Source organism: Myotis brandtii, unplaced genomic scaffold, assembly GCF_000412655.1.
Source record: "Myotis brandtii unplaced genomic scaffold, ASM41265v1 scaffold216, whole genome shotgun sequence".
NCBI lineage: Eukaryota > Metazoa > Chordata > Mammalia > Chiroptera > Vespertilionidae > Myotis > Myotis brandtii.
In genome coordinates, this window is record NW_005358092.1 from 2,748,355 (window position 1) to 2,774,803 (window position 26,449).

A 26,449-nucleotide genomic window follows, 5' to 3' on the forward strand; every position below is an offset into this window, starting at 1 on the left:
GCTGTGGGTAAAACAGTACTACCACAACCTCTAATATAATGTATTAAAACTTTATAAAGATATGCCTCCATGCTCTGAGGGCCGGTTCCTGCCTCAAACCTCACTCTCCCGGGAAACAGCCCAGGGAGGGCGCAGCCCTTGGCAACGCGACCCAGGACTCAGTGTGTCCACACTCCGAGGGCGAGTTCCTCCCTGAAACCTGGCCACCCTCGCAGGAAACAGCTCAGGGAGGGTGCAGTTGTTTCCAAGACAACCCTTGCAGGACTGACTTCCTTCTGGTTGGTCGAGCCTCAGTTGTGATGTTACACCTAGGGTTTTTATATAAACAGATAGCCAATATATGGAAGTAGCTTAAGTGTCCATCAAGTGGATACATGTATACAATGGAATATTACTCATCCATAAAAAATAATGAAATAACATTTGTGACAACATGAACGGACCTAGAGGGTACTATGCTAAATGAAATAAGTCAGACAGAGAAAGACGAATATTGTATGATTTCACTTACATGTGGAACCTAAAAAAAAATGAGCAAACAAACAAAACAGAAATAAACTCATAGATACAGAAAACAAATTGATGGTTGCCAGGTCGGAGGGGCATAGGGAGAAAGAGAGAAACATCAATGTGAGAGAGACACATCAATTGGTTGCCTCCCCTACCCATCCCAACCAGGGCCAGGGATCAAACCTGCAACGCTGGTATGTGCCCTTAACAGGTAATCAAGCCCGTGACTCTTTGGTTCTCCAGCCAATGCTTTAACCACTACAGAGCTCCCTTCCAACATCTTGCTCCAGTTTCCAAGGTGCAAGAAAAGCCAGAAAGAAGTGAGGGAAATAACAGCTCCTGAGCCAACTGGAACATGTGGCTTTCCCAAAGACAGAAAGTTGAGTGTGTGGACCAGCGCAAATCCTGCTGTTCCCTGGACCGACTCCCATCTATTAAAAACATACAACCTCAGAGCAACCATAGGCAAGAGATGCTATTGTTAACCCTGATTTACAAATGCGAATTCTGATGCTTAGAAAAATGAAGTGATTTACCTCAGAGCACACAACTTAAATCCAGATCTGTCTGATTCATAGCCTCTGTATACACTACCTGATGCTCTAATTTATGTAAATGCAAGTGAAACCTGAGAGAAGCAGCTTTGAAAGGAAAAAAGAGTTGTAAAGAGTGACTGGCCTGGGAGAGGTTTAGTGGAGAGAATGGTGACCCCACTCCCTAGGCTGTATTCAAGAAAGGGAAGGGTTGTGGGTGGTTGGACAAAAGCTTTTAGCACCACCTAGATTCCCTCCAACTGCATAAATATTCCACTCTGGTCCCATATGAAGCCTAGAATCAGTCTACACCCACACTGTCCAATACAATAGTCAGGAACACATTGGTGATCTCAATTTAAATTTTCCTTAACTAAAGTTTGAAGATTCATTTCCTTATTTGCACATATCAAGGTTCAGTACCATTCATTCCCTGGCCACTTTATGGGACAGCACAGGTCTAGCCCTTGGTCCTTCAGTCAGGCCACCCCCAAAGGCTGCTGGGCCTGCGATGATGAGTCTGCCTGTGGTGTCCAGAGATGAGGCATGCTGGTGCTGGTTAGGGAAGAGGTAAGAAGTGAGAGAAATGGCACAGAGCTGGTGAAACCCCAAGGGCTTTAGGTAAGGAGGTGGGTGGCATGGGGGCCACTCCTCTCCAGCAAACATCTTTGTTTTCTCTTTCAGAAGAGGGTTCTTTTCCTGACCAATGACTACTTCTTCACAGACATCAGTGACACACCTTTCAGGTGAGGACACACGTTTTGTTTGCGGAGTGGAAGGATGAGTAGAACATAAATATCAACAACACAGGGAAGAACTTTCAGGTAGGGGGATGTATTTACTCATAGTTGGCAGTTTTGTGGCAACAGAAAAAGACCCAGGTCTGTATCCAGGAAACTTAAGAGATCTAGTCCTGCTTTGCCGGTGTAGCCTATTGTGCAGAGTCTGGAACCAAACTGCCTGAGTTTAAATGCCAACTTCATCGCTTACAGGCTGTGTGACCTTTGTCAAGTTACTTTACCTCTCTGTGCTTTAGATTCCTCATCTGTAAAATGAGGGTTGTAATACTAGCTACTTCTTGGCGGTATTGTGAACATTGAATGGCATAATCTACTTAAAGATCTTAATGCATGCAGTTGTAAGAAATTGTTAGATAAAAGATCAAATTTAAAGAACTCCTAGGTTTCCTCCAGCAGTATAAATATTTAACTCCAGGTAATATACAGATTAGGAAACAAATAGCCTTTATCTCTGAATTATCTCATTTCTCAATAAAGCATGGCTCCCAGCCCTGACTGCTCATTAGAATTCCTGAGGAATTTTATAAAATTGCCAATGTCCAGGCCCCATCCAAACCAATTTACTCAGAATTCCTAGGATGGGGCCCAGACTGTAGAGTCTTTTATTTTTTTATTTTTTTTATATTTCTTTATTGGTTTCAGATAGGAAGGGAGAAGGAGAGAGAGATAGAAACATCAATGATGAGAGAGAATCATTGATCGGCTGCCTCCTGCACACTCCCACTGGGGATTGAGCCCGCAACCCAGGCATGTGCCCTTGGCCGGAATCGAACCCGGGACCCTTCAGTCCGCAGGCCGACACTCTATCCACTGAGCCAAGCCGGCTAGCCCAGCGGTAGAGTCTTTTAAAGCTCCCTGGGTGATTCAAATATTGGGCCAAGGTTCAAAAGCAATGTTTTACCAGGAGAGAGAGGAAGGCATCGTGGGATTCACCAGTTGGGAAAGGACTCTTCTATGTGGGGAGCCCTGTGAGACCTAGAGACTTTTCCACATTTCAGAGGGTTCCCGAGAGGTTCAGGGTGCAACTTGATTAAAATGGGTGCTGAGGAGAATCTTTGGCCTGTAGGATTTCCTGGTCCTTTTCAGGAAAAGGCTGATGTAAAAATAGAAGTGCTGCCTCAGTCCTGAGGGAACCAAGGGGCTTGGATGTGGACAGTTCGTACACTTAGAGCTGGTGAAGGGCAGGACATGGACCGGACGTTGACTTGCACTTGCTGTTGATGAGGACCCGGGTTCTCTGCTCTCCCCACAGCCTGGGGGTGGTGCTGTCCCAGGGCCACGGAGAACACATCCTCCTGGGGAACACATCTGTGGAAGAAGGTGGGTCGGCGCCATGTACAGATGACAGTTTAGAGGGGAAAGTGGATGCTCCTGGGATACTGAGCAGGACCAACTGGAGCCAGAGCTGGTCTGACAGGCTCCAGGTCCCGGTCTTGAGGGCAGACTATCAGAGCCGGGCTACAGGGAGGACGGTCTGTGTGTCCGGGCACCCTGGGTGAGCAGCATCTGCCAGTCAGCCATCAAAACCGACAGAGCCTCAGATGTGCCAACTTCACACTGCCAGGTCCTGGGAGGCATTGCTGGGCCAGAGGGCCAGGCCTCCAGGGGATGTGTTTCTCTGAACAAAGCTGAATTTAACCTGTCGGAAGACTGCGGAAGGCATGAGAAAGGAGGCTGGGAAGAGTGAGGAAGCGAATCTGTAACCATTTGCTTGGGCTGCTGTACAAAGTGCCACAAACTGGGTGGCCCTGACAACAGAAAGTATTCCCTCACAGTTCTGCTGGCCAGGCTGCCTCCAATGCCCCTTCCAGCTCCTGCTGGCCCCCATGTCCTTGGCTTGCACTGCAGCTCTTCCATGTCCCCTCCATCATCACATAGCTTCTCCCCTGGTGTGTCTCTATTTTCCCTTCCTATGAGGACACCAGGCACCACATTGTAACTTGAATACATCTGCCAAGACCCTATTGCCATATCAGATCACCTTCACAGGTATTGGGGGTTAAGACTTCAACATATCATTTTGAAGGACACAATGCAACCCATAAAGGGAGCTCATGGGAAGTGAACCTGAGAAGAATGGCGGGAAATGGCGGGGAGGATGGCAGAGAAGGGCCCACCCTCTCTAACGCAACCTGCTCATGACTGGCAGCTGCCTGGGCACCTTGAGAGAAAAAAACCTATATCCAGGGCTCAGGGCGTCCTTGAGAGATGTGGTCACAGCCCTATTCAAAGCCCATATTCTGTCCATTCCCCTTTACCATCCCTTGAATGTACCTGTCTCTCCTCTCTGCCACGGCCACTGTCCCCTCTCTCCCAGGTAGCCATAGCCACCTCCAGTGGGTCTCCTGCCTCTTCCTTTCTTTGAACTTCTTTCTGCCAGAGGGAACTTTCTAGAAATGCCAAATTGGATTGTGTTGCTGCTAAAGGACCTTCACTGGCCTTCTGCTTTTTCTCATTTCCCCACACACTAGGCTTCAAGTCTTCCCATCGCTGCACTCTCCCCCGAAATGCTCCCCTCTCCAGCCCCACCCTCTGATCCCAGCTAACTCCAACCCACTCCTCAGGCCCAGTGTACACTTCACTTTCCCAGGAGCCCCCCAGGACCCCTGTCCACACCCAGGCTGGGTTATGTGCCCAGCTGTGTGCTCCCACGTCCCCTGAATTCACCCTTTCACAGCCTATGTCCTGACGCTGGAACACTCCTTCCTTTTTCCGCCGGCCCCAAAACAAACTTCCCTGCCCGCGGTGTCTTCCTCCTCCCTGTGCTCTTCTTCCTCTCCCAGATATCCCATCTCATTGCTGCAGGGATGGGTGCCCTCCATCACCCACTGCAGTGGGTTAGACCAGCCAGTGATCCAGGGGCTTAAAGTCAACTGGACTTCCTGTGGGGACAGGAGTGTCACCCTTTGACTGTTTGCCTGCATCTATGTCAGCCTAGAACCTCTTTTAGTGAAGCCGCGCATGCCCCCTTGGCGTTGCCATCATCCTTGCATTCAATTTGACGAACCTCAATTTGAGCACCTATTTATTTGTGAGCACTGAGGGTGCTCAGTGGGGTGCTTCTCATTCATTCATTCATTCAATCAACAAATGTATGGAGCCCATGTCAGTGTAGGTGCTGTGCTGGGCTGGGCACGAGGCTACAAAGATCACACAGAACAGACATGGCCCACCTCTGGGATCACCTTTTGACTGGCCATTTAGCTCAGTCGGGTACAATGAAGATGAAATCACTGATTTCAAAGTATTAGCTCCTTCAAGGGAGAACTAATAGCTAGGATTTGGACATGAGGTAATGGGGAGAAAGAACTTCTCAGGGAGTGGGGAGCAACACGGACAAAGGCATGGTCTGTGTAAACCCAGCCCAGCCCTACTCTGAGCTGAGAAAAGGAAGAGTAAACCCAGCCCTTCCCTGAAGAAGCTTCCCAGCAGTTGTTTCGAAACAGTTCTGGTGCACGTCCTCACATGGGTGAGCGTCCTCCTGAGTGTGAGTTCTGGTTGCAGGCCTGCACGACCTGCTGCACCCAGACCTGACCCTGGCCAGCGACTGGTATGTGGGGAAGTCAATGCACTTGAGGAGGAGAAGGTGGGAGGGAGGGAGGAAGAGGGGCAGGATTTTCTGAGGTAACTTTGACTCCTCTGGATTCCAGGATCTACTGTATCACGGATATTGACCCCGACCACCGGAAGCTCAGCCAGCGGGAGGCTATGGTCCGCTTTCTGACAGGGGAGGACCCAGACCTGGAGTGTGCGTGTTGCCCGCCCATGAGGGCTTCCCTCTGGGACCCTGCAGCTCAGGACTTTGCAGGAGGGGAGGCCTGGGGCTAGGGGAGGGCTGCCAGGTAGCTCTTTCCAGGGAACTCACTGATGGCCTAGGAGGACAGGGAGACTTCCCAAGACAAAGCAGAGACAGCCTGATGATTAAGTACTCCTGGAACGGGGCACATGAGCACATCCCCACGTCAGGGACTGGGATCTCTGCGAACCTCCTTCACCTGAGCACTGTAAGGCTCCGAAGGGACACTCCCACAGTGTAAAGGCATCCACCTAGCCATCAGATCTGTCTCCCCACCACCTAGCAGTGGGCCTGGGCCAGCAGCTGACACTCCGTCCTCATCTCCGCAGAGGAGAGCATTTGACCAGACAGCCTCCACAGCCTGTGTCTGTGAGTGTTTTCTAGCACCTGGTTCTCAGACTAACCTTAGGTTCCCCTCCACTAACTCAACTGTGAAATTACACACCCTCAACATGGTACTTCTTCTTTCTCTTTGGAAGAAGGAGCAGGTCATTTTGTCACATGTCACCAGCAAGAGAAGACTCCACTTTCTATGCTGTCCCAACATTCATTCCATGAACAATCTGTACTGAGCATGTCCTCTGTGCCAGGCCTGGAGCAGGCACTGAAGCTAGAAATGCCCCAACCAGGCGAGGCCCTTGCTCTCAGGGAGCTCATAATCTCGTGGGGAAACCACGCGATGAAGAAGCAAGCCTGCGTGTGTAGGTGTAGGTTGTTACAGATTGTGCTGTACAGGAAAAGATGGGGCCTGCTGCAAACAAGGGGTCAGGGAGGGCCACCTCTGTCAGCCAGTGTCACTTACCACCCAAGTGGTTCATGGGTACAGGGTGATGGTGGTGATGAAAATGTTGTGGAGCTAGACAGATGTGATGACTGCACATCATTGTGAGTGTACAAAGTGCCACTGAATTGCATACTTTAAATTGGTTGAGTTTATGTTATATGAATTTCGCCGCCATAAAAGTAAATACCAAAGAGAGTGAGGGAAAAGAGAGACACCATGAAAGAGCATCCTGGCCAAGGGAAGAGCCTATGTGGAGGCTCTCAGCAAATCCAAATTCACGGAACTGCCAAGGCCAGCGAGTGTGAGGGCGATGGCCAAGGAGCAAAGGGATGGGAGTTGAGATGGAGGGCGGGCTGCGCACCAACAAAGTCTGATGTCGCTGAGGGATTCCATAATTTCACAGAACATTAGAACTGGAAAGAGCCTTAGTGGTCATTTGGTTCTACTCACATGTTGTCTGGGGTTGAGGAAATGAAGGCTGGGAGAGGTGCAGTGACTTCCTCAAATTCACGTAGGTAATTTTACACGCTCCGGACACATGTTTATGAGGCACATCTTGTTCCTTGAAGGTCAGGATTTTCAAAAGGGCAGGTGAGCTGTGCTTATAATCATGGGGGAAATAAGTACATTGGTCTCCTTTGATTTTGCGTCCAGGTGACGAGGAGCTGGTGCGGGAGGTACTGTTTGATGGCGTGGTGACAGCCCCCATGGAAGCCTACTGGACAGCACTGGCTCTCAATGCCTCTGAGTATGTACAGGCTGGGGCTGAGGGCTCCCACAAGGGAAAGAGGTCCTGGCCCCTGCGTTCCCTTGGCTGAGTCAGGGTCCCCCCTCCCCCACCACGAGCTGGCTGGCAGCTTAGGAGATCATCCAAGTCCTTTGGCCTACGATGAACTGTGATGAGGGTGGGAAGACAGGGAGACAGGGAGAGTGAGAGCATCATTCACACAGTCCCAGGTTATGTGGGGGCTTTACAGAGCTTCCGCACACCGCACACCCCTCGGGAGAAACACCCTGAGCCGGTCCCCGGTCACAGAACCAAACCCCCCAGCCCACACTGCAGAAGCCCCATTCTAAGAACCCCTGTCTCAGGGTTGGGCTCTCACTGTGAGAACCCACCACCAAAGTGCCCTGAGGGAGCAGGTCAACAGATCAGCTCCTGCCTTGTCTCCAGGAGCTGAGGTCAAGACACCATGAAGTACAAATTTCACCTCCGTGTGTCCCAGCGCCTTAGATTTCCTTACTGTCTCTGCTGACTTTTACCTGGTGCTATTGTGCTTAGCAGACAGATAGAAAGAAGAGATGAATGGTTTGAGTGTGTGTTTGGCGGGGGGGGGGGGGATGTGTATGTGCATTTGCATGCACATGTGTGTTCACGTGTATGTAAAAGCACATGAGTGTTGGGAGGGGGTAAGATAAGAGGTTAAAAACAGAGTGGGGCCCTGGCAGGGTGGCTCAGTTAGTTGGAACAATGACCTGTAAACCAAAAGGTTGCAGGTTTGATTACCTGTCAGGGCACCTACCTAGGTTGTGGGGTTGGATCCCCCGGTCCAGGGCGTAAGGGAGGCAGCCAATCAATGTATCTCTCATACATCCATGTTTCACTCTCTTTCTCTCTCTCTCCCTCCTGCCTCTCTCTCTAAAAAGCAATGAAAACATATCCTCGGGTGGGCCATACCTTGTTCCTGAATAGGAATGAAAATGTCCAATCTCCCTAGACTCTCGATAAATTAATTAATACTACCCTAATGTAAATACTAACATAATTTTATAGGAACAATCACTTACTTAGAAAAGCAAGATGCATTTTTATATGCCAATAACAAACTATCGAAAAGACAAATTAAGAGACAATCCCATTTATAGTTGCATCAAAAAGAACAAAATACTTAGGAACAAATTTAACCAAAGAGGTAAAAGGCCTGCACTCAGAAAACTATATAGTGCTTATGGATTGGAAGAACTAATATCTTTAGACTGTCCATATTACCCAAAACAATCTACAGATTCAATGCAGTTCCTATCAGAATACCAATGATATTTTCCACAAAACTAGAATAATACTGAAGTTTATTATGGAACCACAAAAGACCCTGAATAGATTCAGCAATATTGAGAAAGAAGAACAAAGTTGGAGGTATCACACTACCCAATATCAAACTATACTACAGGGTTATAATAATCAAAACATCATGGTACTGGCATAAAAACAGACTCGTAAATTAATGGAACAGAATAGAGAGTCTAGAAATAAATTCACACATATATAGTTAATTAGTCTATGATAAAGGAAGCATGAATATACTAGTAAAATGGTATAAAGACAGTCTCTTCAATAAATGATGCTGGGAAATCAGGACAGATACATTACAAAAAAATTAAACGAGGCCACTTTCTTACACCATATAAAAAAATAAGCTCAAAGTGGATTAAAGACTTAAATGTAAGACTTGAAATCATAAAACTCCTAGAAAAAAACATAGGCAATATTCTGACATCACTCTTAGTAATATTTTTTAATATGTTTCCTAGGCCAAAGACAAAACAAAAATAAATGAATGGGACTTACATTAAACTAAAAGGCTTTTGCAGTAAAAGGAAAACATAAAAAAAAGAGACAGCCTACTGAATGAAAGAAGATATTTGCAAATGAAATACCTAATAAGGAGTTGATATCCAAAATGTATAACAAACTCATACAGCTCAACATAAAATAAAAAAAAATAAAGACCCAAACAATCCAATTAAAATATAGGCAAAGGACCTAACCGGTTTGGCTCAGTGGATAGAGCATTGGCCTGTGGGCTGAAAGGTCCCAGGTTCAATTCTGGTCAAGGGCATGTACCTTGGTTGCGGGCACATCCCCAGTAGGAGGTGTGCAGGAGGCAGCTGAAACAAACATCGATGTTTCTAACTCTCTATCCCTCTCCCTTCCTCTCTGTAAAAAATCAACAAAATATATTTTTTAAAAACCACACATAGGCAAAGGATATGAATTTCTCCAAAGAGGACATACAGATGGCCAACTGCACATGAAAAGATGCTCAACATCACTAATCATCAGAGAAATGCAAATCAAAACTATAATGAATACTACCGCACACCTGTCAGAATGGCTGTTATCAATAAATCAACAAACAGCAAGTGTTGTCAAGGATATGGATAAAAGGGAACCCTGGTGCACTATTGGCAAGATTGCAAACTGGTGCAGCAATCAATATAGAACTTCCTCAAAAAATTAAAAATAGAACTATCATATGACCCAACAATTCCACTTCTGGATATTTATCCAAAGAAATTGAAAACACTAATTCTAAAAGATGTATACATCCATATATTTATTGCAGTATTTTTTAAAACAATCTGAATGATATTTTATCTTGCATGATTATACAGTATGAATAATTAGCTCACAATCCAAGATAGTTTTATAAGTTTTGTTCTTCAAAATGGTGTTAGTGTTATAGGGCAAAAACAATTACATTTAATTTAACAAAATCAAGAACAATATATTTGACTTGGAGAGTGGGACCCCGCAGATTACACAGTGGCTCCAAGCAAGCCATTCCTCCACCTCTCCCAGCAAAGGAAATCAAGAGCTAAAAATACCCAGAACACTCAAATGGCACCTAACACACATTTATGTAAAGGTCAAGCTTGTAAATTATTCATCCATGATGCTCAAAAGTGAGAGAACTGAATAGAAAGCTAAAATCTGGAGAATCCTCATTTCCTCTTCTTTGTGGAATACAGTTTTTCTGGGACAATCCCTTCACACTCCTTTACTTCCTGGGGCAGGGGTGTTTTACAATATTAGGTCTGATTACATCAATGTCTTGAGACAAGTGCTCCATCATGCTTTCAACAGTTGTTGTTGGTGCATAAAAATCCAAGAAATACCCTCCTCTGTTGTGCCACTGGCTGTGGACAGAGATCTGATAGGGAAATGCCCACTCCCCCAGATTCTCCAAGTTCCTCACGATCGCCCCCGTCCATCAGGACTTCTATCATCCACTTCAACGCAGCAGCAGTCTCGGGCCACTATTGCAGCATTATTTATAACTAGAGGCCAATTGCATGAAATTCATGCACTGGTAGGGTCCCTAGCAGTTGCTGGCTGCTTCCTCCCTTCCCCCTGCCAGCCCCACCCCCTGGTCAAACTCCCGGATGAACTCCCAGTGGAGGGGACAATTTCCATACTACACTTTTATTATATAGGATAGTCGAGATATGGAAGCAATCTAGGTGTCCATTTATAGACTAATGGATAAGAAAGATGTGGTACATATATACAATGGAATATTATTCAGCCATAAAAAAGAATGAAAACTTGCCATTTGTGACAACATGGATGGACCTAGAAGTTATTATGCCAAGTGAAATAAGTCAGACAGAGAAAGACAAATATCATATGATTTCACTTATATGTAGGCCCTAAAAAATAAACAAAATGAAAATAAACTAATAGATACAGAGAACAAACTGATGGTTGGCAGATAGGAGGGCAAATAGAGGGATGGGCAAAAGAAGTAAAAGGAATTAAGTACAAATTGCCAGTTATGAAAATAGTCATGGGGATGTAAAGTACAGCATAGGAAATATAGTCAGTAGCATTGTAATAACTATACATGGTGCCAGATGAGTACTAGACTTATCGTGGCTACTAGACTTATATAATTCATGTGGTATGTGAATGCACATCACTAATCATCAGAGAAATGCAAATCAAAACTATAATGAATACTACCGCACACCTGTCAGAATGGCTGTTATCAATAAATCAACAAACAGCAAGTGTTGTCAAGGATATGGATAAAAGGGAACCCTGGTGCACTATTGGCAAGATTGCAAACTGGTGCAGCAATCAATATAGAACTTCCTCAAAAAATTAAAAATAGAACTATCATATGACCCAACAATTCCACTTCTGGATATTTATCCAAAGAAATTGAAAACACTAATTCTAAAAGATGTATACATCCATATATTTATTGCAGTATTTTTTAAAACAATCTGAATGATATTTTATCTTGCATGATTATACAGTATGAATAATTAGCTCACAATCCAAGATAGTTTTATAAGTTTTGTTCTTCAAAATGGTGTTAGTGTTATAGGGCAAAAACAATTACATTTAATTTAACAAAATCAAGAACAATATATTTGACTTGGAGAGTGGGACCCCGCAGATTACACAGTGGCTCCAAGCAAGCCATTCCTCCACCTCTCCCAGCAAAGGAAATCAAGAGCTAAAAATACCCAGAACACTCAAATGGCACCTAACACACATTTATGTAAAGGTCAAGCTTGTAAATTATTCATCCATGATGCTCAAAAGTGAGAGAACTGAATAGAAAGCTAAAATCTGGAGAATCCTCATTTCCTCTTCTTTGTGGAATACAGTTTTTCTTCAAGTGGGACTGGGACAATCCCTTCACACTCCTTTACTTCCTGGGGCAGGGGTGTTTTACAATATTAGGTCTGATTACATCAATGTCTTGAGACAAGTGCTCCATCATGCTTTCAACAGTTGTTGTTGGTGCATAAAAATCCAAGAAATACCCTCCTCTGTTGTGCCACTGGCTGTGGACAGAGATCTGATAGGGAAATGCCCACTCCCCCAGATTCTCCAAGTTCCTCACGATCGCCCCCGTCCATCAGGACTTCTATTGTCCACTTCAACGCAGCAGCAGTCTCGGGCCACTATTGCAGCATTATTTATAACTAGAGGCCAATTGCATGAAATTCATGCACTGGTAGGGTCCCTAGCAGTTGCTGGCTGCTTCCTCCCTTCCCCCTGCCAGCCCCACCCCCTGGTCAAACTCCCGGATGAACTCCCAGTGGAGGGGACAATTTCCATACTACACTTTTATTATATAGGATAGTCGAGATATGGAAGCAATCTAGGTGTCCATTTATAGACTAATGGATAAGAAAGATGTGGTACATATATACAATGGAATATTATTCAGCCATAAAAAAGAATGAAAACTTGCCATTTGTGACAACATGGATGGACCTAGAAGTTATTATGCCAAGTGAAATAAGTCAGACAGAGAAAGACAAATATCATATGATTTCACTTATATGTAGGCCCTAAAAAATAAACAAAATGAAAATAAACTAATAGATACAGAGAACAAACTGATGGTTGGCAGATAGGAGGGCAAATAGAGGGATGGGCAAAAGAAGTAAAAGGAATTAAGTACAAATTGCCAGTTATGAAAATAGTCATGGGGATGTAAAGTACAGCATAGGAAATATAGTCAGTAGCATTGTAATAACTATACATGGTGCCAGATGAGTACTAGACTTATTGTGGCTACTAGACTTATATAATTCATGTGGTATGTGAATGCCAAATCACTATGTTGTATATCTGAAGCTAACAAAGTATACCAAATATAATTGAAAAATAAATTTAAAATAAACATTTGAGCGAGGAAAATGAGAAATATTTCTATATACTCTTATGGAATGATCTTAGCAATGGAGAAAAGCCTGTATAATACCCCCACTGTTTACCTAAAACAGGGAAATGCAAATATATTTTCGTAGTTATATACATTTATATACATATTTGTATGTATGTACATATATATATTTTTAATTGAACAAAAAACAAGTCAAGAAAAAATATTACTTATAGGAAAAGTGAAAGAACAGGGGGATAGAGACAGAGACAGACTCTTCTGCATATGCCTTATTTTCCATATTTGACTTTGGAACTGTGTGAATGCTTTATATCATTATAAAACAAAATTAAATTTTAAAATATAAGCTATAAAAATTGAAAGCAAAGAAAATAAACTTAGCTGTGAATCAAATTCCTGAAATACCGGGTGTCAGCCACTGCAGGATGGTGGAGCAGGTGAACCAGGATGCCAGACCAAGGCAGGGTGCCAGTCGCTGTCATCGGGGCGAGCCTCTGGTGGTTACTGAAAATTCTTTGTTCACCCGTGCCACAGTCCCACCCACTGCTCGCACCCTGTGCTGGTGCCCGATGCTGGCCCAGATTGCTCGGTGCCATCAGCGAGTGCGAGCAGCAGCTGCTGGCCCCAATCACCTCTAGGGCTTCTCCACCTTCCCCTGTTCCTGAGGGGTGATCAGGGCAGGCGGCTGCCTTGCACCTGCTGCTGGCGACAGCCCCACTCACTCGCATCTGCCATCAGCGGGGCCAGTGCCGTCAGCGCGTGGGAGTGGCAGCAGCAGGAGCAGAGCTGCTGGCAGACAGGGGACAGGGACCACAGCAGGAGGGGTTAGGCGGGGGCGCTGAGGATGGGCAGAGACCCACCCCTGTGCCCACCGCAGCCTCTCAGCCCACAGTTCCTTTCAAGGTGCACGAATTTGTGCACTGGGCCCCTAGTATTACATATATTGTGGAAGAAGCAGCAAAGGATTCACAGCATGAAAAAGGAGATGTATTCAGTGATTCAGGACCAGGGTCTATACCAGTGGTTCTCAACCTGTGGGTCGCGACCCCTTTGGGGGGTCAAACTACCCTTTCACAGGGGTCGCCTAAATACATCCTGCATATCAGATATTTACATTACGATTCATAACAGTAGCAAAATTACAGTTATGAAGTAGCAACAAAAATAATTTTATGGTTGGGGGGTCACCACAACATGAGGAACTGTATTAAAGGGTCACGGCATTAGGAAGTTTGAGAACCACTGGTCTATACTGTATGTATAAAATAAAAGTCTATTAAATTATATATGTTATATATAACTATTATCATTACATACAATAGAACTTATATCCTCAAATGTATGTCTTTAAAAAATTCCTGAAATAACCATACATAGGTGAGTTCTTTCAAGGGACTTGAAAACATAGAGCTGTAAACACTAAATAAATAAAATCTTAAACTGTGTTCAATCACCATATTGCTAGAAACAATATTGACACTGTTAGTCACAAACTATATTAATTGATAAAGCAATATATAATGTTAATGTAATTAGGAACCAATATTTTCAGCAAAAGAGGAAAGACATATACCTTTTTTAAATCAAAGAAGTTAATATGTTCATGTTGACCAATGTCACCCCAATAAAATTTAATAAAAGTAAATTAAAAGAAGTTAAGTTTAGATGTGATGGAAAATATGAATTGAAAATGTCTGTGGGCTCATGATGTATTTTCTCTGAAAGAAACAAAAGGAGTATCCTAGCTCTGTCCACTGAAAGGACCAACCTCAGTGAACTATTCAGATCTATATTGTGACCTTTCAATGTCCACATTAAAATGTCCTCATTAAAATGAGTGTGTGGTCCTTGGAGCAAAGTCAGGGCAGGAGCGCGAAATGTACAGAGTTAGCCAGGAGCACCTCCCCCTACCAGGAAGCAAGAAGTTACTGGAGGCTAATGAGGCTGTGCCAGCAGACCCAGCACCACCCTGAAGAGGCTATCACTGGCCAAAGCGGGGACAATTCGAGCAGCAAAAGTCATAACAATGCAATGGATTAAAACACATTAGATATGTTTAAATTCCTGTGCTCATAATTACACTGGGGCGGGGGGAAGGCCTTATTGGTCATCATTGGAAGATGTAAGGAAACCAACTCATTATTCTAAAAACTGGTAAATACAAGGACTCAATTATTTATTCTGCCTTTCCTGTACAAATTATACCTCAGGATAATCAAATACTGAGGAGGAATATCCCTATTTTGCAACCTCTAGTCAATCAGATAGTGTCTACCTTGATGAAGAATACACCACCTGCCAAAACTTAAGCTAGAATCCAATCAGGCCCCAAGGTCCAATTGCTAGCTTATAAGAAATACAAGGAACAAGAAAACATGCTAAATAACAACGCAGATCACAATCAGCCAAATCCAGAATGCAAAGAACTCTACAGGGCAAATGACCTAGTCCAGCAAATTAATTGCAAGGAAAGAAAAGGAGAGAGGAAGAGAGGAGAGGAAACGTTTAAATAAACTAAAAAGGACTGCTCATGGGTATGGGGTTTCTCTAGGGATGATGAAAATGTTCTAAAATTGACTGTGGTGAGGGTTCCACAAATCTGAATGCTAAAGAACATTCAATTTTACACTTTAATGAATTGTAATAGTGTGTGAATTACAGTTTAATAAATAACTAAATATCTAGAGAGAGCGAAGACATAACAACCATAGATCCTAGTCAGATTCTGATTTAAACAATTTTTAAAAATGCATGAGGCTATTGGATTATTTAATGGCATTAAAGAATTGTGAGGTAGCAGCACAATTCACCATAGCTAAGATTTGGAATCAGCCTAAGTGCCCATCAGTAGATGAATGGATTAGAAAACTGTGGTACATCTACACGATGGAATACTATGCTGCTGTAAAAAAGAAGGAACTCTTACCATTTGCAACAGCATGGATGGAACTGGAGAGCATTATGCTAAGTGAAATAAGCCAGTCAATGAAGGAAAAATACCACATGATCTCACTCATACATGGATAATAAAGACCATTACAAACTTTTGAACAATAATAGATACAGAGGCAGAGCTGCCTCAAACTGATTGTCAAACTGCAGCGGGAAGGCCAGAGAGGGTTGGGGGGCAGAAGGGAGGGGAGCTCTCTGTAAAAAATCAATAAAATATATTTTTAAAAAAAGAATTGTGAGGAGGTTTTAGGTGAGATAATGGCATTGAGGATTTTTATTCCTTATATTTTAATGATAGAAATTATTTACCAATGAAATTATTTCTTAGATTTGCTTCAAAATAATCTAGTTGAGGGGCTTGGGAGGCTGTACAAGAAACAAGATTGACATGGGTGTAATTGTTGAAGCTGAGTTATGGTGCAGAAGTCTCATCAGACTGTTCTCTCTACTTTTGAATAGACAAATGCATTGAGAAGCTTTTTAAAGATATACAGGTGCTTAGGCCTCACCCCCAGAGATTCTGGTCTCTATAATACTGGAGGGGATAGGCCCCATGTGCACCTCCAGACCCTTTCCTCAGAGCTTTTCCCGTGGAGACCAAGTGTTTTAATCCAGCACCAGGTACTATCAGGTGACAGTGTATGGTACAGCCTTCATCAAAGGATTCCATTAGGGAAACCCCAACAGCCACACAGCTGAGCTTTGATTAAAAAATATATATATATATGCTTCCCCTTGTCAATGCTTTAGGTATTGTCTACCTGATACACTCACCAAAAACACTAATCCAGGCACAGAGAGAAATTGGGTAATAGTCTGCAATAAATTGGGTTAGGAGCAAAAATATTAATAAAGTTAGAAGTTATTAAATAAAGCCACACATGACATGCCCACAGCTAATAGCATATTTAAAGGTAAAAAGGTTTAAAAGTTAATAGCTTTTCTTCTAAGATCAGACACACAACAAAGGTACCCACTCTCCCCACTTTTATTCAACATAGTAGTGGCAGTCCTACCAAACAATTAGGCAAGAAAAAGAAAAGAAAAGAAAATGCATTCAAATTGGAAAGGAGGAAGTAAAACTTCCTCTATTTGCCAGTGACATATTATATTTAGAAAGCCCTAAAGACTCCACACACAAAAACTGATAGAACTAATAAAAAAATCAGTAAAGTTTCAGGATATAATATCAACATACAAAACTCAAATTTTTGGTACACTAATAACAAACTATGAGAAAGAGAAGTTCAGAAAACAATTCCTGCCTGGCTGTGGTAGCTCAGTGGATTAAGCATCATCCCCTGGACCAAAAGGTTCCCAGTTCAATTCCTGGTCAGGGCATATGCCTGGGTTGCAGGCTCGATCCCCAGTAGGAGGTGTGCAAGAGGCAACTGATCAATGATTTTCTCTCTCATCATTGATGTTGTCTCTCTCTCCCTCTCCCTTCCTCTCTGAAATCAATAAAAATATATATATTTTTAAAAATAAAGCAATTCCATTCACAACTGCATCAAAAAACATAATACTTAGGGGAAAAAATTAACCAGGGAGGTGAAAGACCTGTACACTGAAAACTATAAAATATTGAAGAAAGAAATTAAAGACACAAATAAATGGAAAGATATTCCATGCCCACGGATTGGAAGAATTTATATTGTTAAAATGTCCATACCAGTCAGAGCAATCTAAAGATTCCATGCAATATCTATCAAAATTCCAAGGGCATTTTTCACAGAAATGCATAGAATAAACAATCCTAAAATTTTGTATGAAACAACAAAAGACCTCAAATAGCCAAAGCAATCTTAAGAAAGAACAAAGCCAAAGACATCCCACTTTCTGATTTCAAATTATATTACAAAGCTATAGTAATCAAAACAGTATGATATTGGCATACAAACAAACACACAAATCAATGGAACAGAATAGAGAGCCCAGAAATGAGCCCATGCATATACAGTCAATTAATTTATGACAAAGGAGCCAAGAATATATAATGGGGAAAGGATGGTCTGTCTTTCAACAAATGGTGTTGGGAAAACTAGACAGCCACAAGCAAAAGAATGAAATTCGTTCACTATTTTACATCAATCACAAAAATCAACTCACAATGTATTAAACAGCTGTGACCAGTGTGGCTTAGTTGGTTGAGCGTCAACCCATGCACGGAGAGGTCGCAAGTACAGGAGGCAGCAAATAGATGTTTCTCTCTCTCCCTCTCTTTTCCTCTCTCTTTCTCAAATCAACAAAAGCACATTGTTTTAAAAATGCATTAAATATTTTGAACATAATATTTGAAACTGCAAAGCTCCTACAGGAAAGGATAGGAGGTAAATCCCTTGACATCAAGCAAAGGAAACGAAAGCAAAAATAAACAAGTGGAACGACATGCAACTAAAAAGCTTCTGCACAGCAAAGGAAACAATCACAAAATGAAAAGGTAACCCACTGAATGGAAGAACAAATATGTCTGATAAGGGATTAATATGCAAAATAAAGAACTCACACAACTCAATAGCAAAAAAAATTTTTTTGATCTTTTTAAAAGGGCAGAAGATCTGAATAGACATCTTTCCAAAGTTGTACAAATGGCCAGTAGGTACATGAAAGATGCTCAACATCACTATTCATCAGGAAGAAGTCAACCAAAACCACATGAGGTATCACCTGTTAGAATGTCACCAAAAAGACAAGAGAGTGTTGGCATTGTTGATGGTGTAGACCAGTGATGGCGAACCTTTTGAGCTCTGCATGTCAGCATTTTGAAAAACCCTAACTTAACTCTGGTGCCATGTCACATATAGAAATTTTTTTATATTTGCAACCATAGTAAAACAAAGACTTATATTTTTGATATTTATTTTATATATTTAAGTGCCATTTAACAAAGAAAAATCAACCAACAAAATGAGTTCGGGTGTCACCTCTGACACGTGTGATAGGTTCGCCATCACTGGTGTAGACCCTGAGAAAAGATACCTACAAGAAGGGCTCGTGGTGTGGTTAACTGGGCTCAAATTTTTAAAAAAACACCAGACTAGCAGCTAAGTGAAATACGCCAGACACGTGCAATCTTTAGGGAAAAAGGGGGTGGGGGGAAGGGACTAAAACAGAGCAGAAAAGTGGTTGCTGAGCAGTGGGGAAACGGAGAGGTGGTAAAGTGTACCGATTTTCAGTTTTCAGGTGAACAAGGTCTGCAGATCTGGTGTGACACATGGTGACTACAGTGATGACACTGTGTTGTATAACTGAAATTTGCTAAGAGGGTAGAATTGAATGCTCTCACACACAGAGAATAGATAAATGTGTGAGGTGATGGATGTGTTAGTTAACTGAGTGGGAGGGTCCTTTCACAATGCAGACATACAGCAAACCCAGACAATGTATGCTTAAAATGCCTTACAATTTTATGTCAATTATACCTCAGTAAGCTGAAATTAAATGAAGAAAGAGGTGATGACTGCCCCCTGGTGCATCGTCATAACAATATGGCTTTGAGACCATGAAAAAAATTAGTTCCGCTCCAGCTGGCTAACGGATTTTTTCAAATCTGTTGGCAAGGTCATGAAGTCCAGCAGGATCACTTACATGAGGTAGTCAGAGTCCGCTCCTCCTCCTTTCACATTTCATAATAAGGTGATTATGTGGAAAGGGCTTTGAAACAGTGAGGTGCTGTGTATGCGCTGGTCAGGAGAAGTTACTATCCCTTTGGTCCCAGGACAAAAATCCCTCTTCCCGAGCTCCCTCTGGCTTCCAGAGCCAACTCCCCCAAAAGCTGAGTGGATGAATCAGGAGCTAGATCTGAAGAAGCAGAGGACAAGGGGACCCCATTATTAAAGGGGATGCGGGCCCTGGCTGGTGTCGCTCGGTGATTAGAGTGTCAGCCCGCACATGGAAGGGTCAGGCATTCGATTCCAAGTCAAGAGAATGTACCCGTGTTGTAGCTTCAACCCTGCCCTGGTTGGGGTGCCAATCAATGTGTCTCTCTCACATTGATGTTTCTCTCTCTCTCTCTTTCTCCCCCCACCCCCAACCTTTCACTATTTCTAAAAATCAATAGAAAAAATATCCTCAGGTGAGGATTTTAAAAATTTTATAAATAAATAACTAAATAAAGGGGCTGCCGCACTGGAGAGCCCCACCCCCAGCCAGAAGGGCCAGGGGCGTGCTGCCTTACCCTTTCCAATGGCCTGTCAGAGACGTAGCAAATAACTCAGATGGACTGGACTGATAGGATCTGTGGGTTCACCCTGAGGCCTCGTCCTTGCTCCCCGTGCCCTCCTCCTAGACCTGCCACCGTGCTGCGTGTGGTGCCACCTGCTCTGTCTGCCTCACAGGGAGTCGGAGCGCGTGGCGGACATGGCTTTCCTGGGCACCCGGGCCGGCCTCCTCAGAAGCAGCTTGTTCGTGGGCTCGGAGAAGGTCTCCAACAAGTGAGTGTGCCGGGGCTGGAGTGGGGTCCCTGTAGGGTGCTCCCGGGCGTGTGCTGGCAGGGCATGTGTGAACCCCTGAAGTGCGAGGAGGGTGGAAGGTTGGGGCTTACGGAGTGGGAGGTCAGAAAAGTAACCCTTCCCCCCAGGCTCAGACTCATCCTGGAGGTGCCCCCGGAGAGCAGGGAGGGCAGCCCAGGGGGCAAGAGAGCCCCCAGACTGTGAAGTCGGGAGGGTTAGTCAGAGGTTCGCTTCCACAGAAGGAAACCCAGAAATTGTTTTCCCCCTGGGGCAGGTCTCCGTGTGACAAGCTAACTCTTCTGGCTGCGTCCCCTCCTTTCTTGACACTTTCCCATCCCCTAAGCCAGCAGGTCTCAACTGCAGGCAATTTGCACCCGCCCAACCCCAGGGCCGTTGGGTAACGTCTAGAGACGTTTGGGTTGCAGTAGCTGGAGGGGTGTTGTCACTGGCATCTAGTGGTGGAGGCCAGGGATGCTGCTAACCCTCATGCAGAGCGCAGGGCAGCCCCTGGCAGAGTGTCAGTTGTGCTGAGGCTGGGAAGCCCTGCTCCAAGCAAAGCCCAGCTTTGCTGCCCAGGGACCAGCCAGCCCACTGTCCTCCCTGCCTAGTGCTGCAAAGGGGGAGTGGGAGCCCAGGGAGGGGTCTGGAAGGGAGGGGGCTGAGCAGAGCCACCCGAGCTCTGCAAACCACCAGGCTCAAGTAGGAAGGGGGGCCACCGGGCATCTGGAGGAGAAGAACCCAGGGGCTCCTGAGCAGACTTGACCCCGTCCTCGCCTCCCACCCACTGGCCGTTCCTCTTGCTAAACCCAAGCGCACTCAGCTATGGCGCGCCGTCTTGAGCCTCCTCCCGCACTCTGTGTCCGGTCCCTGCTTGCTGGAAAGCTGAGGCTTTCTAGGAAAACAAATGAAGTTGCTCTCCCCTCTCCCCACCTCCCCTTACTTCCTCAGAAGTGGAAACAGAGGGAAGCATGCTGCCTTCTACCCTTTCCCATGGCTGTCAGAGACGTAGCAGATAACTCAGATGAAGGACTGATAGGTAAACTGTGGGTTCACTCTGAGGCCTCAAACAGCGTGGGAAACTTTCCTCCCCAAGCTTACTATCCTCTCATACTTCCTCATCCCTTAAACTTCACCCCAATCGAAAATCACACAGGTCTTTGGCCAAGGTTGGACAAGTGAACCCTGTCCGACCGTGTGAAGGGAGAAAGCATCCTGGCACTCCCGGCGCCTCCTTCTACATCTCCTGAACGGCAGGGGGAGACCTCACACAGAGAGGCCTTCCTGAGTGATGAGCCAGCCACCATGACCAGCCTCACATGCACTGCACAACCCCAGGGGCTCCCCACACCCAAGCCGGGATGTGACTGGCAGCTAGGAATTGGGCAACAAGGCAGGTCTGCTTCTGGGACATGTGACCAGGCAGCCCTAAGGTCCACCTCAGCTCTCCACCTCACTGGTTAGCCACAGTGACGTTTTTACACCCCACCGCTTCTCCCTGCCTCCCACTCTGCTTCTGGACCAATGCTCCCTTCTGCTGGCTGGTGTGTGCTCAGGGAATGCTAAGCCATAATTAGCAAGATAAAGCTGCTCGAAAAGAGAAACCTCATAATGCATTCTAAAGCCTAGAGGCAAGAGCTTTGGAAGTAACCATTTTGGGGGAATTTATGCTCCTGTATTAGCTCAGCGATGAGGTGACTATACAATTTCCATTCAGAAACGCTAATTAGTCAGACAAAAAGAAATTAGACTGTATCCAAAAGAAATAAACCCTGCAGGCAAAGCAGTTAAAATAAAAATGGAAAGTATTCTTTCAAAATACAGGCGCCATACCTCTTCTAGCTCCTAATGTGCCATCAGATACAACACATTTGACTCTGGAAGAGGCAAGAATTGCTGGAGACATCGTCTGGGACGCCACCAATTAGCTCATATTTTCTACCATGAAAACAGAGGGGAGTTGCTCTCTTGGCCCAGCCAAGATAACGGTGTGTGAAAGGAAAGGGAGAAACATGTTCCCAGGTGTGAAGGGAGGAACCAAATCTCTCTCCTTGCAGGAAGTTCCTGACCCCTGAGGACAAGGCCAGCGTGTTCACCATGGACCACTTCCCTCTGTGGTACCGCCAGGCCGCTGAGCAGCCTGCTGGCAGTTTTGTCTTCAATCTCCGTACCCCAGAGGGGCCAGGTAATCCACACCCCATGCTCCCGGGCCGGGCGGGACCAGGGCATCCCTCTCCCTCCTCTGATATAAAGCAGAAGGCCCAGACTACCGGGTTCCTTCCGGTTTTCCTCCTGGTGCACAGTAGCGACTTGAGGAAGCTCGCTGGGCCTTGCCACACAGCTGGTCCCTGCGCCGTGTATAGGACGCATCGTCGCATTCTCTGACCAGCAGTCAAAGATGGCGGTTAAAAATCTAGCATGGAACAGAGGACGCCACACAGCTGGTCCCTGCGCCGTGTATAGGACGCGTCGTCGCATTCTCTGATCAGCAAAGATGGCGGTTAAAAATCTAGCATGGAACAGAGGAAAGAGATTTGACCAAAAATCTAGAGGAGATGAATTTTAGCCCAAATTCCAAATAGAAGGGTATTGGATGAGTTTCTCTCTAAGATTCTTCTGTTTTTCTAAACATCTGAGTATCTTTGAAAATTCCTTAAACCTCCAGGTGAAAGTAGCACTTTACTTGCTGACGCCACTGCCCCCCAAGGCTCTTCCCAAACAGGGAAAGCAGCCTGGGCTCCACTCCCTGGGGTCTCCCATGGCAGCAACACTGAGCTCCTGGCCTGCTCCTCAGAAACACCCCATAAAAAGGGGCGCCTCTCCCTGGCAGGCCACTGGGGGCTTGAAGGGTCAGGGCAGCCAAGGTTGGGCCCCATGGACCAAGCCAGCAACCCCCACTAGTCCAAGGACCAGGAAGGAGCTCAGAGCTGCAGGCACCCAACTCCACCCAGCCCCCACTCTGAAAAATGGCTGCAAAAGGAAAAATGAAGTGACTTTAACAGAGCACCAAGAAAATAGTAGAATGTTTCAACAGAAAGGGACCTTGGAAGGCGCACAGCCTCACACTCTTGGTTTCCATGTGAAGAGACTGTGGCCTACAGAGGCAGAAGGACTGGCCCAGGGCTCCAAGAGTGTGGGCAGAGCTAGCGCTCCACTGGGTCACCTCTGGGGCAGCCTAAGCCCAGCGGTGGAGCAAGAGGGCCTAGAAAGATCCACCACCCCCCCCCCCCCCCCCCCCCGGGCCAGAGTGAGCCCAAGAGGAGGGGGAACAGAAGGAGGAAGAGGGTGGAGGACGGAGACATCTGAAAGGAAGGGGCGGGCTGGGAGTCAGTTGGAATGAAGAGTTGCATTTCCGCTTCAAGATGTCCCCCACCAAACCCTTCCAGCCACCACTTCCATTTCTGGTGGAGAAATGCTGAGGAGGCCCAGGTGCCCTCGGGCTTCCCTGGGTCTGTGCCCTCTGGATGGCATCTTCACCTTGTGCTTAAGCCCACCCTCCGTCCTATGCCTGTTCCTCCCACCTGATGCATCACCACTGTGCTTTACAAACTGCTTCTCCACATGGAACACTCTTATCTGTACAGCCCTCTACAGTGAATGCTGTTAGCTCCTCCTGCCCAGGCCCCCCCACACACACACTCACACACACCCCTCCGCTCACACAGGGAGAAGCTGAGGCTCAGAAAGGTTCTGTGTCTTGCCCGGGAACACACAGCGAGGGAGCCACGGAGCCATCCTAAAACCAAGGTCTGCCCCCGAATTCAGGGCCTCGCACTGAGTGGAAGGCAGGAAGGGGAGCGTCAGGGAGTGCGGTCACTCCTGGTGAAAGCTCAGAGGGAGGTGCTCAAAGCCGAGGTGAAGTCCCTTCTCACACTGTCCACTCAGAGCCGGAGCGAGCAGCTCTTCCTCTCTGGCACCAGCTCCAGCAGCACCGAGGGCTCCCAAGGAGGGGCTCCCACCCGAGGAGGTTCTCTGGCCCCTGCCCCCAGCCCAGGAGGATGCTCCCTCCTGCCCGCATTGTCACTGGGACTTGCCTGCTGGTTGCTGGGGAGCTTTTTGTGGCGTGAGGTAGGAGGTGGGTGGGTGGGAACTGAGCTGAAAGAAGAGGGGGAAGCTGGCAACCCAAAAAGAGGGAAGGCTGAGTTGGGAGGCAGGAACTCACTCCTTTTTCACACCCTCGCTCATGCATATGCTTAGAGACACATAGACACCTCTGCACACTCCCATTCTCCCCGAAGACAACAACAACAAATTTATTTTAAGGGGAAGGGGGAGTCTCAAGGAGGCAAAGGAGGCAGCTGCGGGGAGTGGAGGCTTCCCTCTGCCTCTCTGGGCTGACTCCGTTGTCCTTGGCCTGGGCCTAGGGGGCTGAGCTCTGCCCACAGCTCTGTCTTTTGTCCGCGCCCGAGAAACCCGCCAGCACAGAGCAGTCTCCCCGGTGCCCCGACAGCTCTGGCCCATTACTGGTCCTTCCACAGCCCACCTCTTCCTGGGCCAGCCCCAGGCCTGGCCCCCCTGCTCAGTCACCCCAGGTGCTAGGTGACCCAGGAGCTGAAATTCCTGATGTCCCCAACGACTGTGTTATTAGGGCCCCCACACCTTCACTTGGGTGTTTCCCACAAGCCTATGGAGCACACGTACAGTAGAAGGTCTGTCTGGGAAAGCAGCCTGCGGCCCGGAGAAACCGCAGGGGGTCAGCCTCAGCAGCATCTTCCAGACATTCCTAGAAGCAAGGTGAGGAAGCCAACTTCTCTATGTGGTCCCTTGTGGCTTTATCATGGCAAATCCCTACAAACAAGGACAACCTCATCTATTGTAAGTTCCTAGAATCTGAGTAATTTTACATTTCTGTGGGTTATTTGATTACAGCAAGGTGGGATGGGTAATCTTAGCTAAATAGCAGGTGAGACAACCCAGTGTTCATTTAAGTACCATTTCCACTGTAATAACAATCACCACACAACAAGGTCCTCATGGCCCGTTTGTTTCAACATGTCCTCTAATGACGTTCTAATTAGAGAGCACGTGGTAAAATTTCCCCTTTCTTGGGATGTTTAATAATGGAACTTGACCCATAGATAAGAGCAGTTTTGAAAGCTAAGCCAGGTCCATGGACAGATGAAAAATAAGAAGCCCAAGGTCATACACCAGCTCAGAGCCAGACAGCTCTGTTCTAATGGAGAGCTGAAGCTGCCACCTGCATTCTGCACCTCTGGGGGCCTGGTTCCTAAAAGAGGTGGGAGAGCAACTCAAGGAAAGCCCTTGCCCTGCAGGAGCCTGGCAGAGTCCTAGAAGTGCAGTGACCAGCCGCACAGCCAGTGAAGGGCATGGCTGATGATGGTGTGGTGGTGGACGGGCCACCACGGCCAGGATTTATGGAGTGCCTCAGACCTCAGCCTCAGCCAGCCTTCTGTGCCCAGTGCAGCCCTGGTGTCTGGCTTCCTGGAAGGGCTGTCAAGGTCACTCTGACTCATGTGACGGATGAAGGACAATTCAGGATCTGCAACCACCGAGTCCTGGAATGCAGCCTTCCTTCTGCTAGAAAGAATCATTTGATGCAACACAACTCTTCTGGGTGGAACGCGTGTCAAGAGGACGGTTGCAACAGGCTCCCTGAGTTCAAATGAGACTGCTCCTTAGTGACACTGACAGCACTGCATTGTCCAGGCGGCCAGGCCCATGACGTATTACCTGGCAGGTTCGGGTCTGCACAGAAAGGGGCAGCGCCTGGGCCTCAGGAGGCACTCTGCCCTGACCAGTGGTTGGTGGTAACAGCCTTCACAGCAACAGCTTTCTCAAATACCCCCTCAGCTTTTCAAGGAATGTCCTCACCTGCTATTTATACTTGTCTTCTTGGTCTCCCCCAACCCCTGCTCTTCCCCAGCTGCTGAGAAAGTGACTTGCCATTTTTGTTTCCCCAGAAGGTCCGGGTGAGCCTGGAGTCGTGACAGTGAGCACAGCTGTAGCCGTGACAGTGGACGAGAAGACAGCCATTGCTGCAGGTAGGCGCTGCCCTTTGTGCCGCCGAGGCCGGGAAGGTGTGAGTCGATGTCAGGAATAAGGCACACGGTAATAGCAGGAGGACCCCTGCCTATGCAGGGCCACAGTCCTCGGCTGCGAGTTTCCCCGGTGACAGGTGGAACAGAGGCTAGTGGAGTCTTCCCAGGCCATTTTATTTGTCAAACAGAACCA

The 26,449-nt window shown here is 46.2% G+C and overlaps 1 protein-coding gene across 4 annotated transcripts in view; it reads left to right on the plus strand.

Annotated features, from left to right (window-relative positions):
• CACNA2D4 (calcium channel, voltage-dependent, alpha 2/delta subunit 4) overlaps positions 1–26,449 on the plus strand; it is a 118,875-nt gene that overhangs the window by 41,768 nt on the left and 50,658 nt on the right. For all 4 annotated transcript variants that reach the window (XM_005865963.2, XM_014539426.1, XM_014539427.1 and 1 more), the window contains 8 exons: positions 1,728–1,789; positions 3,096–3,163; positions 5,348–5,393; positions 5,494–5,591; positions 7,078–7,171; positions 20,147–20,242; positions 22,315–22,442; positions 26,179–26,259. In XM_005865963.2, the coding sequence (XP_005866025.1) occupies positions 1,728–1,789; positions 3,096–3,163; positions 5,348–5,393; positions 5,494–5,591; positions 7,078–7,171; positions 20,147–20,242; positions 22,315–22,442; positions 26,179–26,259 (673 nt within the window). The remainder of the gene's footprint in view (positions 1–1,727; positions 1,790–3,095; positions 3,164–5,347; positions 5,394–5,493; positions 5,592–7,077; positions 7,172–20,146; positions 20,243–22,314; positions 22,443–26,178; positions 26,260–26,449) is intronic.